The following is a 12,615-nucleotide window of genomic DNA, read 5'->3' as shown; positions in this document are numbered from 1 at the left end:
TCCCAGCAGGACCAGAGAGGAGGCTGCCGTAAGCATGCCCAGCAGGCGCTGAAAGGTCTTCAGGGTGAGTGACCTGCCCCGTCCGAAGCGGCCAAGCAGCAGGCAGATGTTGTGGATCCTGGTCTGGGAGGGGGTTGCCATCAACGACCTCGAATCCAGGTGCATGCCCAAGAAAGTCGTCTCCTGGCTGGGCACCAGTGAGCTCTTCTTGTAATTCACCCTGAGCCCCAGCTCTGCGACATGTGAGAGCACAGTCGCGATGTCGGTGCGGGCCTGAGCTGCTGACCGTGAACAGATGAGCCAGTCGTCCAGGTAAGGCAGGACACGCAAACCCCTTGCCTGAAGTGGTGCCAATGCCGCTGCCACACACCTGGTGAACACACGGGGTGCCAGCGATATCCCAAAGGCCAGAACATTGAACTTGAAAGCCTGGCCCTCGAAGGCAAACCGCAGGAACTGCCTGTGGTGTGACACAATGGGAACATGGAAGTAGGCGTCTTTCAGGTCGACGGTGGCAAACCAGTCGCCTGCCTGGATGTGGTGTAAGACATCCACTGTACGCAGCATGCGGAATCTCATGGTCTTCAAGTGGGAGTTGAGGGACCTCAGGTCGAGGATCAGGCGGATACCGCCGTCCTTCTTCGGAACCAGAAAATACCTGGAGTAGAACCCACCTTGCTGTCTCTGCCTGTCGACGGGAGAGATTGCTCTTTTCTCCAGGAGGGTGGCGATTTCCTGCCGGAGGACGAGGGACTTCCCTGGATGGCTCACGGTGGTGTGTTTGACCCCATGAAAACGCGGCGGTCGGCGGCAGAACTGGATGCGGTAACCCTCGGTGAGGGTCACCAGCACCCAGGGGTCTGGGGTCAACGCTCTCCAGCTTTGGAGCTGTTCGCTGGAAAAGCGGCCGACCGCCGGCGCGCTGATGTCAGCGCCGCCCAGACCGCCCCCGTCGGTCACCATGGGGGCGACGAGGAGCGGACTGGGTGTAGGGAGCGGCGCCGCGGGTCCGGGAGGTGGTGGGGCGATGAAAGTCATCAACCCGTCTGGTCTCCTGGCGGGTGCGTGGCCGAGACAGTCGGTGTGGGCCCCCTGAAGGACTGGGCAGCGTTGCCGTGGTGGTGGACCTGGCGGAGGCCAGCGAACTGCTGTCGCGCCTGGACGACCTGGGCACTCCGGTCCAGGGCTTGCTGAGCGGCCTCGCCAAACAGCTCCCCGGGGACAACAGGGAGAGAGCGCAGCACACGCCGGTCAGGCTCGGCCAGAGGGGACTGCGCCAGCCATATCTGCCGACGGGCGAGGGTGAGATACGACATCAGCCGGCCCAGTTCCCGCGACGAGTAGGCAAAGGCCTGGAGAGCCGCGTCGCACAGCTCCTGTGATGCCGCGCTCGTCCCCTCCAGCGTCTGGGCGAGGGCCAGCAGCAGATGGGACATGGAATTGTCAATACGACCCATTCGTGCCGCCGTGTCATATCCCCGCATGATGAGGTCGTCGGTCGCACGGCATTGAGTGCGGGGGCATCGGGCGTCAGGCCGCAGAGCCTCGTTGGGCGAAAGGACGAGGGCAGCCACGGAGGGCTCAATGTTGGGCATCTGCTGGAGGCCGTAGGTAGGAGCGTCCTGCATTGCTGCCAGGGCCCTGCAGTCACTAGGGAGGTGGGAAAGGCGTCTAGGGTCCGCCCAACACCTCTGTAACTCCTCGATGTATGGGGCCGAGGGCGGAACAGACAACAAGGAAGGCTGTGTGGAGCCTCTGAAGAAAGCGCTCTGATGCTGGGCCACCGGGGGCGTGTCCAACCCCAGACGGGCCAATGCAGCCCTCAGCGTTGGCTGGATGGATGAGCAGCCGCCTTCCGACGGTGCCATGGCTGGTGGCCTGGGAACCGGCCGGAGAGGTGGAGTCATGACCGTCAGACCCACCGCAGTCAAAGCTCTCCGACGCCTGGATCGACAGCTCATCCAGGCCGCGTGCATCAACGGCCGGTGACAGAAGCGGTGGTGATGGCGAACGGTCGGGCTGCCAGGCAGATGGGGTGGCTGCGGGAACACTGCTGCCCTGTGGCGGAGGCTGGAGATTCGCCAGCAGGGCCTTCATCTCCTCCAGCTCGGCGGACATCACCTCCACCTTCCGAGCCAAATCGCCCGAGCGCTTCTTTTTCGCCTTGGAAGCGGAGATGCGTGGGGGAGCCCCACGGCGCTTGCTGGGCCCCGCTGCTGCAGCCGGCACCATGTCCTGTCCCTCTGAGGCCCGGGGGATGTCAAACGGAGGATCCATCCGAGCCAGCCTGGCGGTCCGCGCAGCCACGCTCAGGCAAATGCAGTCTGCACAGGCCATGTCCGTCAGCCCCTGCCGCAGGTGATCAATACCCAGGCACAAGGGGCACTCGCAGTGGCCGTCCTCCGGCTCGAGGGGGGCCCGGCAGTTGGTGCAGCAAGAGAATAGGTCCATGACACCTGGCTGGCAGAAGGGAACTTAAAAAATAGGGCGAGAACACCCCAAGTAAGTATCCCAAAATAAACAATCAGGCGGCAACGAAAAACGACCGGGCGAACACACCCGTGGTCAGGGGAAAAAAAAAAATGGTGCGAGGGCCTAAGCGGGAGCACCCGGACCTCGTGAACCACGAGCCTACTGCTGCGGGTTTAAAAGACAGCCGCAACTAAACAGTCACTCACTAGCGTGAGAAGACATCATACGCCGCTAAAACACACAAGACAGCCGGCCCGTGAGCAGGCCGGAGGCAAGGTTACACAAAACAAGGCGGTCGATAATATTAACAAAGATAGGCGCCGTGCGCCACAGAACTGATAACAAACAGCGGCGAGAAACACCGCTTTAATTTAAATGAATGAAAACCGCTTACCTGAACGAAAACAAGCCGGCCTCCAGCGGCGAGGACACCGCCTCAGAGGGCTAGTCAGCTAACTCCACCGAGCGAGAGCACTCGGCTTAATGGAGTAACAAAACAATACGAATACAACACACACAAGACAGCCGGCCCGTGAGCAGGCCGGAGGCAAGGCTACACAAAACAAGGCGGTCGATAATATTAACAAAGATAAGGCGCCGTGCGCCACAGAACTGATAACAAACAGCGGCGAGAAACACTGCTTTAATTTAAATGAATGAAAACCGCTTACCTGAACGAAAACAAGCCGGCCTCCAGCGGCGAGGACACCGCCTCGGAGGGCTAATCAGCTAACTCCACCGAGCGAGAGCACTCAGCTTAACGGAGTAACAAATCAATACGAATATAACGACAAGAGAAAAAGAATTGGTGGCCTTAACGCAGTTTCTTGGGGGATGCGTAAGCACAGCCCCAACCCTACGGGTAACGAAACTAACACGGCGCTTTGTCCAAATTCCAATCCAACTCGCAACCTGCAAACGCGAGAAGATGCAAGAGGTCACTTCCTGGGTTCACCGGTCTTTTGTGCCGGGGTCACGGGGTGGCGTCACCCAGGTCACATGTGACTTTGTTGTTACTCGACCTGCACGTTCGTGTGATGGATATCCATGTGCTGAAAGCACCGCCTCTGGCGGTCAGGAGAAACGAAATAGAACAAAGTATGGTGAAGCAGCTTTTAGCTACTATGCAGTACAGCTATGGAACCAACTGCCAGAGGACATTAAAAATGCTCCTGTGGTTGGCAGTTTTAAATCTAGGTTAAAGACCAAGCTGTTTTCAGATGCTTTCTGTTAAATAATTAATATTGTCTTCTTTTTTTTTTTTATAATTTTTACTTTCTCTGCATGTTTTAAATTTACTTTAATTTTAACTTTATTCTGTTTTATTCTTTATTCTATTCTGCTGGTTTCTTTTTTTTCTCCTATTTCTACTTCATTTTATTATTTTATTTCTACTATGGTTTAATTCTTATTATTTTCTGTTAATTATTTTAATTCTTTTAATTAATTGTTTTAGAATAAAAATAAAATAATTTTATGTAATTTTATTTCTCTATTGTTTACTGTTTTTGTTTTTACTTTTGTAAAGCACATTGAACTGCCATTGTGTATAAAATGTGCTATACAAATAAACTTGCCTTGCCTTGCCTTGAAAACCGATGTCCAGCAGGTCTAGTCGACTGTAACACCGGTATAAAAAATGGGTGTCCGGTGATGGACAGGGTAAAGGACTGTATAAGAGGGACACTGGCTCAGGTATACAGCAAGCTACCCAGGCTGTCCGGTTAGAACAGGAATTAATGGATGTCCACTCATGAGAAACAGTGTAAGCCGTGGTTTTACTAGAAAACAGAATAAAATACAAATACAACAAGACATGAGCAATAATATACACACAAGCAATAATGTAAATAATAACAATGATATAAATACAAATACACATCGCATTAAATATATATATTAACGCAAATGAATAATAATTATATACAATGTAATACAAATGTAAAACACACAAATGAATACTATATAAGTAAAACAATGTAAAGCCCAATGAATGCTACTTACACCCCATAATAAATAACACAACACACTAGATACTGACTATATACACGATATGTACAATGTGTACAACGTACACGGAGGATGAGGATAGCTGCCTACAGCAGCTATCATTACCAAGGTGCGTGGTGCAACTGCTTACAGCGAGTCACACCCGCATGAAGAGACAGTGTGTGTCGGCTGAATGAAGGGGAGCGTGGCTCCTTTAAGCGCTGCCCCGCGCTGTATTGCGCATAGAAGGTTAGAATATGTGGCGCGGTTATGAACTGTACATACCACCACTACACTCCCAACACGGCAATGGCTAATAATGAAATGTGCTCCCGTAACAGACCGCGGTCGAGAAGACAAGCGCTATCATTACATGGCTACTGAACAGAACAGAACAAACACGTAAGAAAATAGACAGACACAGGATGAGAGAAAAAGAGAAGAAATACTCGCTAGCCTTACCGCCACATGTAACAGTTACAGATAGCGAGTACACACAACACAGTAGCTACGCAACAATAAACAACTTACATTCAAGGACGCACGGAATGCTCACACGGCACAAATGATGGACGTTGGATCCTGACACGTCCGCGATAGAAAGATAGAAAGCAAGAAAGAAATGAAACAGAGAGAGAGAAAGAGAGAAACGGATCCAAATATTCACTGATGAGAAGCAGGTGTTGCATGGAGTCCCCGTCTGATGTGTGCCGTGTTTTCCTCGATGTTTGTGCGCATCTTATATATGGACAGTGGCGCCAGGGTGTCTGAAGTTGGCGTGTTGTAAGATGCCCTGTCCACGCGCACAGCGTGTGCACAAACAACGGGTGATTGGTCAGTCCACGTGCACAGCGCGTGCACAACAACAGGGAGGAGGTCGGTTCCCCTGACAACTAACAAGTTGGGAACCACTATGTCTGACAAGGGTGCCTGTTTACTACTTTTAAAGGTCAAAATAATTAAGACCTGGCACCGCAATTCTGAACAACCGGTCTGCAGAAGTACATGTACACAGGAGACACAAAAAGGGAGAGCCCAGAACCGCTGGGAACATGTGCACTGCCATCTCCAGAATATCCTTGATAATCTTGTGCCCCTTCATCTGACATACAAGGATCCCAATCACTATCAGAATTATTTCCAAAACGTAATTCCATATTGAGACTGGTCTAATCACTGCTGCGCATGGAAACGAAATTGATACCTGGATTATAACATGTGACGTCACGCACCCCATCGGGATCTTCTGGTTCAGTCTCAGCAGATTCCATGAAAATCAACTAATCTTATTGATTTTCCATTAATTTATGACCTTTTGGATCAGCTATGGTTCAAAAACACATGGTTAATCAACATGATTTTTGCTTTGTACAAGGAAAAGTGTGGTTTCAGGACATTAAATTCACTTGAAGAGTCTACCAGATTGTTGATTTTGGCCAAAATTATCCTCAATTTGAAGCTGAAAGTGTGTGCTTTGAGCTTACATTCACTGTTTATTTCAACTCCAATATACTAAGGTAACCATCTAAAATAACTGTCAATATATAAATATTTATGGACATTTGTAGATAGTTCCTTAAAATTTAATGATCTCAAATATACACATAAAAACATTAAATTATTTCAGCTATTGTTTTGTAATACAGAGACCAGAGGGTTTCTTTATCCATTACAATTGTACTGTTTGAGGAAAAAATACTGATTTGCTAAAACAAGGTGAGGTGTGCTCATAATATAACTGTGAGTTGTTTTTTAAATTTCTTGCAGGTGTTCCACAAGCCAATGTCTGAGTCAGGTCGGTTAAAAGAAGCGGAGATGAACATGATTTTTGTGAACTGGAAAGAGCTCATCATGTCCAACACAAAGCTGCTCAAGTATGTTTAACACATGCTGCTCAGCGCTGCCCCTGATGTTCAGTACTGAACATAGCATAATAGTATAATTTTAAAGGATATACGCAGAACCTTTATTTTTAAATAAATTTGAGTGGATAGTATCTCCATCCTTGACTCTTGTATGCTGCATAAATGGGAATTAAAAATGTATATTTTTTGAGGGTTAAAATTGACTGCAAAGTTGGCATTTGAGCTGCCCCGCTGAGCCAGCCAGCCCTGAGTGCAAAACATCACAGCGGTAACTGGTTTTAAGGCTGAGGCCTTTGACAGCTATAGACCAAAGTCATATAAATTAAATAATCAGATGAACTGAAACAATCTTATACCGGTAACTTAAATACACAATACAAATTACATGTATTAATCTAAATGCAGGTAAACGTGGTGTTTTTGTTGTTTTGTATCCAAATGAGAGTCGGAGCTCACCTGTCCATGTTCTCACTTCTTGAAGGCCAATCTGGTGGCCGAGTATTTTTGAAACAATCTGACTTTCAGTTGTTCGTTCAGTTCTCTGTTCATTTGCTTCTTCCACATAAGGGCGAGATGGAAGCAATATCCAGCGGAGAAATTGGACAGCTGCTCCACTCATTCTCCATTTTCTCCATACTGAGTACTCCATTACTGCTCGGCTCAGGCAATTACTAAAGGATGGGATGTCACCAGTTTTGGCAACAACCGTGGGGAGGTCACTGCCTGAGCGATGTGTCACGTCCTGTTCCATCCCGGGTTTTACCAACAGCCCTCGACTCACGCTCCGGGAGAAATGGTGCAACTGAACTTGCGTTCCTTTTTAAAAAAATAAATAAATACTTTCCTTTTCTTGTAGTTTTTATTTAATTGTTGGTACTGCACCCTCTTTCAATACGGGCTTATAGCCAACGCTCCTCAACAGATCAGAGGTCTCGTACGAGTCTTCAATAAAATGAGCAGAGGAGAAACCCGATGTTTCTCTGCCAACGTAGGCGCCCAATGTGCCCGTGAATTTCTTGCAAAATGCTCAAGTCTTTGCAGTTTGAACATTCTTGGGCCATGAATGTAACACAAATCCACCTTCTGTCATGTTGCTGCACTGGCCAGCAACACATCTACGTGGCATGGTAATAAATTGGCTCAAAATGGAGGATTGAAGTTGCAGTCAGCGCTGTGTTTTAGTATAGTGGAAATGGCAATGAAACAGAGTCTTCCTGCTGTGACGTTACAGACGTCAAGGTCATTCACTCAGACTGCTACCTATATGAATCACTTTAAAGGGCTGATGACACGAACATGACTCTATGCAATTTCTTAAATAAACTATACAACATGGCAAACATGTTAGGTTTCTGTTATAATTACGTGAAAAGAAGCTGTTACGCGAATATCCAACTTTTAATTGCACAGCGCAAGAAAACTGGGTCCGTGGCTCGCGGCCATGTTGTGATGTCAGCGGAAGAACACGCTGCGGTTCACTGGCTGTCTACTCAATGGAAATGGCGCATGAAAACGCCGGTGAACTCTCTCTAGCTCTTCCTCTTCTGGGAGTCTAGAATTGTGTTGTGAGTGGGATAGATCGGAAGAATCAAGTGATGATGAACACGGGTGCATCCAACCGTACAGGTTTGAACCTGTTACTGTGCAATCTGAGAGCGACCCCGAGATGGACAGCGGACAGGCAGACAGCCCAGCATTGAACACCACAAAGTTGGATAACAAGGATTGGTAGGTCAACCCGTATTTGTTCAAAATGTTACGGAATCAATATTTTAATAATGTGTATTGTTGTCTTGCATGTGTAAACACTGCTTATATCATGTAAGCCGTATGCTACACTGAATACATAGTTCCTAATGGAGCATGCAAACGGCTAACATAATAAGCTTACGACTATGCCTGATCCGTGATACATTTAGGATAATATTGGTAGGCACGTCTTCTAGTTTATGGCTTCTTAGTTTTATCCTTGAATGAAGCAAAATATTTGATATAACCTACATCAGCGTAAGCAAATGACAATCTGTAGCCTACTTGTCTGGCCAAGTTAGCTTTCCCTCAGTGTTTGCTTTGAGAAACAAATTCTTTCAACTTGGCAATAAGAGACCACAATGCAAAGGCAAAATACTACAACTGCTACTACAAATCTGTCACATCAACAAACCAGCAAGTGAGGAGGAAGACTAGGCGATATGATGCCCATACCCATAGATCAGTTTTTTTTGTATTAGTACTAAGAAGACGTAAACAAACCATCCAACACCATCGAAGACAGTGCAAGCTTTCACAAGCAAATACATGACTGATATCACACCGACTTTATGATTACATTTATGATTATCATAAATGTGTACTCTATGAGCGCTCTGGAGCGAGTCACTTCCAAGATGGCCGCGCAGACCGCATGGTTACTATTTTTAGCATCATGTCGGAGCACTCTATAGCTCTACGTACCTTTTATCGTATGTCGTTTCTCAACACATGTTCTGACAGTTGGACTGTCTTTGGAGGAGTCGCCTTGTCCCAGGCGACTGCTGGATCCGGCATAGCTACTAGTAGACCCCTTCCGGAATACTGTAGGCACTGCTGATGGTAGTAACACATGTTTGTGCTGAACTGCACACCCAAGAGATTCCTTTAAGCTGGGAAGGGTGTCAAAGCAATCCAAATCGAAGTGTTCAGAGCACAGGACGGATGTTGGTGAGGGCTCCCACTTGTCACGAATGCGCCTGACCTTGCTTCACCCACTTCGCATGCAGCTCGGGATCTCTGGGAAACTTGAATAAACTTACCCCATCCTTGTGAGTTTTGGAGCAAAAGCTGGCAACACAACGCGAAGGCATAACAACACATATATATAAATAAAATAATGTATAATACTAATAATGATAAACTGAACACCTCTCGCATCAACAACAAACTGGTAAGTTAGGAGGAAGATTCTTTCGCTGACGTCATATAGCCCCTTCTCTTCATTCGTTTCCTGGGTGCTGCAGCCCCGTCAAATTTGCCCAAATAGCCGCGTTTTTTAATCATAACTTGTAAAATAGGCGCCTTCGTGAATTAATATATGGATCATCGGGAATTACTTTTTATGTTATAAAACATCGCCAAAGATGTCAAAAACGTGTCATCAGCACTTTAATTGTAAGAATTACTATATTAGATTTATTAATGCTTAAAACTATTTCTGTGCCATTCTTGAGGTCTCAAGGCATTTATAAACGAAAGAGAGGCCATGGTTCTGCATATCTCCTTTAAGCTGTTGGATATACCGAAGCATAATGACTTGAATTTCTTCATTCACCTTGGTGTTGGCTTTTTTTTTCCTGTGTGGATCAGAGCCCTCCGAGCGAGGAAGAAGATGGGAGGAGAAAAGATGCCTGTGCAGATGATAGGTGACATCCTCGCCACCGAACTCTCTCACATGCAGGCCTACATTCGCTTCTGCAGCTGCCAACTAAATGCTGCTGCATTGCTGCAACAGAAGACTGACCAGGAGCCAGAATTCAAAGACTTCCTCAAGGTACAAGACAGCTGAACAACTTATTAGTGTTCACCACAATGTGTTCATCTAGCATCTGCGGTCAACTAAAATGTGATATTGATTATACAGCTGAAATTAGGACAGCAAGTTTAAATGTATTTATTTATTTATAAATACATAAATAGTGTAGGGTATACCAGTATGATGTGCAGTGATGAAAAAAAGAATTGAAACTGTTCATGTTATTCTATACAGGATAATGATTTAACAATGTTATTTCCAGATGAAGCACTCTTGAAATGTGCTGAATGATGTAGGCTAAAGAGGGAGAAAAAAAAATAAGTGAACAAGATTTCTGCTAATCTACTGAAGGCTAAATAACTTTATATATTCTACAGGGTGTTCAAACAATCAGGAGCCAATGGGAATATGATGAGCAAATATGTCCATCGAAATATATTGACAAAATCCATAAAAACATGATTCACCAACGAGAAAATGTGTAGAGTTTAAGGGTGAACATGTAAGTGTGCTGTAAATAATAAATTAGTATATGCAGTTTTACTCTCAATGGTTCTTGAGTTTTTGGACACGATATTAGGGTATCATGATATTGGGATATACAGACACAAGATTTTGTAATTTTCAGCAGGGAAAATAAGTATTGAATGCATCAACACTTTTCTCAGTAAATGTATTTCTGATGGGGCTATTGACATGAAATTTTCACCAGATGTCTAACAACCCAAATAATTCACACATACAAAGAAATCAAAACATATGTACATGAATTAACTGTGGAATGACACAGGGAATAAGTATTGAACACGCTTAGTGAAATTTATTTAATACTTGGTAGAAAAGCCTTTGTTGGTAATGACCGCTTCAAGACGCCTCCTGTATGGAGAAACTAGTCACATGCATTGCTCAGGTGTGATTTTGGCCCATTCTTCCACACAAACTGTCTTCACGTTTTGAAGGATCCGGGGGCCTCTTCTATGATCTCTGATCTTCAGTTCTTTCTATAGATTTTCAATTGGATTCAAGTCGGGTGATTGACTGGGCCATTCTAGCAGCTTTATTTTCTTTCTCTGAAACCAATTGAGAATTTCCTTGGCTGTGTGTTTGGGATCATTTTGTCTTGCTGAAATGTCCACCCTCGTTTCATCTTCAGCATCCTGGTAGATGGCAGCAGATTCTTATCAAGAACGTCTCTGTACATTTCTCCATTCATCCTTCCTTCAATTACAGTATATGAAGTCTGCCAGTACCATATGCTGAAAAACAGCCCCACACTATGATGTTCCCACCGCCAAACTTCACTGTTGGTATGGTGTTTTTGGGGTGATGTGCAGTGCCATTTCTCCTCCAAACATGGTGTGTGCTATCCTATCCAAAGAGTTCAATTTTGGTCTCATCTGACCAGACTCTCTTCTCCCAGTATTTCATAGGCTTGTCCAAATGTTGTGCAGCAAACTTTAAATGAGCTTCAACATGCTTTTCTTCAGCAATGGAGTCTTGCACGGTGAGTGTGCATAGAGGCCATGGCGGTTGAGGTGCATTACTTATTGTGTTATTTGAAACAACTGGGCGGCACAGTGGTGTAGTGGTTAGTACTGTCGCCTCACAGCAAGAAGGTTCCAGGTTCGAACCTCACGGCCGACAGGGGCCTTTCTATGTGGAGTTTGCATGTTCTCCCCGTGTCCGCGTGGGTTTCCTCCGGGTGCTCCGGTTTCCCCCGCAGTTTAAAAAAGACATGCAAATTTGGTATAATGGGGCCACTGTAATTGGCGCAAGCTGTTGTGGTTTCCCATGCCATGTACATATATAGATCTTCCTATGGCAAAAGCTAAATAAATAAATAAAACTCTACCTGCTAATTCCAGGTCTTTCTGAAACTCTCTGCGAGTGGTCCTTGGTTCTTGGATAACTCTTCTGATTATTCTTTTGACTCCTCGGTCAGAAATTTTGCGAGGAGCACTTTGGTCGTGGCCGGTTTATGGTGAAATGATGTTCTTTCCACTTCTGGATAATGGCCCCAATGGTGCTCGCTGGAACATTTCAGAAGTTTGAAAATGCGTCTTTAACCAATGCCGTTAGTATGCTGTGCAACAATAAGGTTGCGAAGGTCTTGAGAGAGCTCTTTGCTTTTACCCATCATGAAATGCTTCATGTGTGTGACACCTTGGTAATGAGAGACCTTTTCATAGGCCATCAATTAGGACTAAACCAGCTGATATTAGTTTGTACTGATTGGGGGCAGGGTTGCTTTCTAAATACTGACAGATTTCAACTGGTTTCTTGGCTTTCTGTGCCTTTTTGCACCACCTTTTCTTCATGTCTTCAATACTTATTCCCTGTCTCATTCCACTTTATTACACTTAATTTATGGACATGCAGGGCTCAGCGTAAATGCGTACACCCCCTTTGAAAAGTAACATTTTAAACAATATCTCAATGAACACAATTTCCAAAATGTTGAAAAGACAGTTTAATATAACATCTGTTTAACTTGGGTGAAAGTAAGGTTAATATATAAACTTAGATTACACATTTTTCAGGCTACATCCACACGACAACGGCAACGAGATGTTATTAAAAAAAATATCGCGTCCACATGGGCAACGGATCAGTAAAATATCAGGTCCATATGGCAACGCAACGCTTGCTGAAAACGATGCAATACACATGCCACACCTCTAGGGGCGCTGTAAGACGGTCCCTTCGGAGACACCAGAACAATAGAAGAAGTAAGGACGCATGCGCATAAACTATTATGCGCGAGACTTCATATTAGCCACA

The 12,615-nt window shown here is 45.8% G+C and overlaps 1 protein-coding gene across 5 annotated transcripts in view; it reads left to right on the top strand.

Annotated features, from left to right (window-relative positions):
- itsn2b (intersectin 2b) overlaps positions 1–12,615 on the top strand; it is a 149,355-nt gene that overhangs the window by 127,099 nt on the left and 9,641 nt on the right. For all 5 annotated transcript variants that reach the window (XM_060933563.1, XM_060933568.1, XM_060933566.1 and 2 more), the window contains 2 exons: positions 6,229–6,335; positions 9,669–9,852. In XM_060933563.1, the coding sequence (XP_060789546.1) occupies positions 6,229–6,335; positions 9,669–9,852 (291 nt within the window). The remainder of the gene's footprint in view (positions 1–6,228; positions 6,336–9,668; positions 9,853–12,615) is intronic.

The sequence above is a fragment of the Neoarius graeffei genome, chromosome 11 (assembly GCF_027579695.1).
Source record: "Neoarius graeffei isolate fNeoGra1 chromosome 11, fNeoGra1.pri, whole genome shotgun sequence".
Taxonomy (NCBI): Eukaryota; Metazoa; Chordata; class Actinopteri; order Siluriformes; family Ariidae; genus Neoarius; species Neoarius graeffei.
The sequence above is the reverse complement of the archived record's forward strand: the minus strand, read 5'-3'. Positions and strand labels throughout refer to the sequence as shown.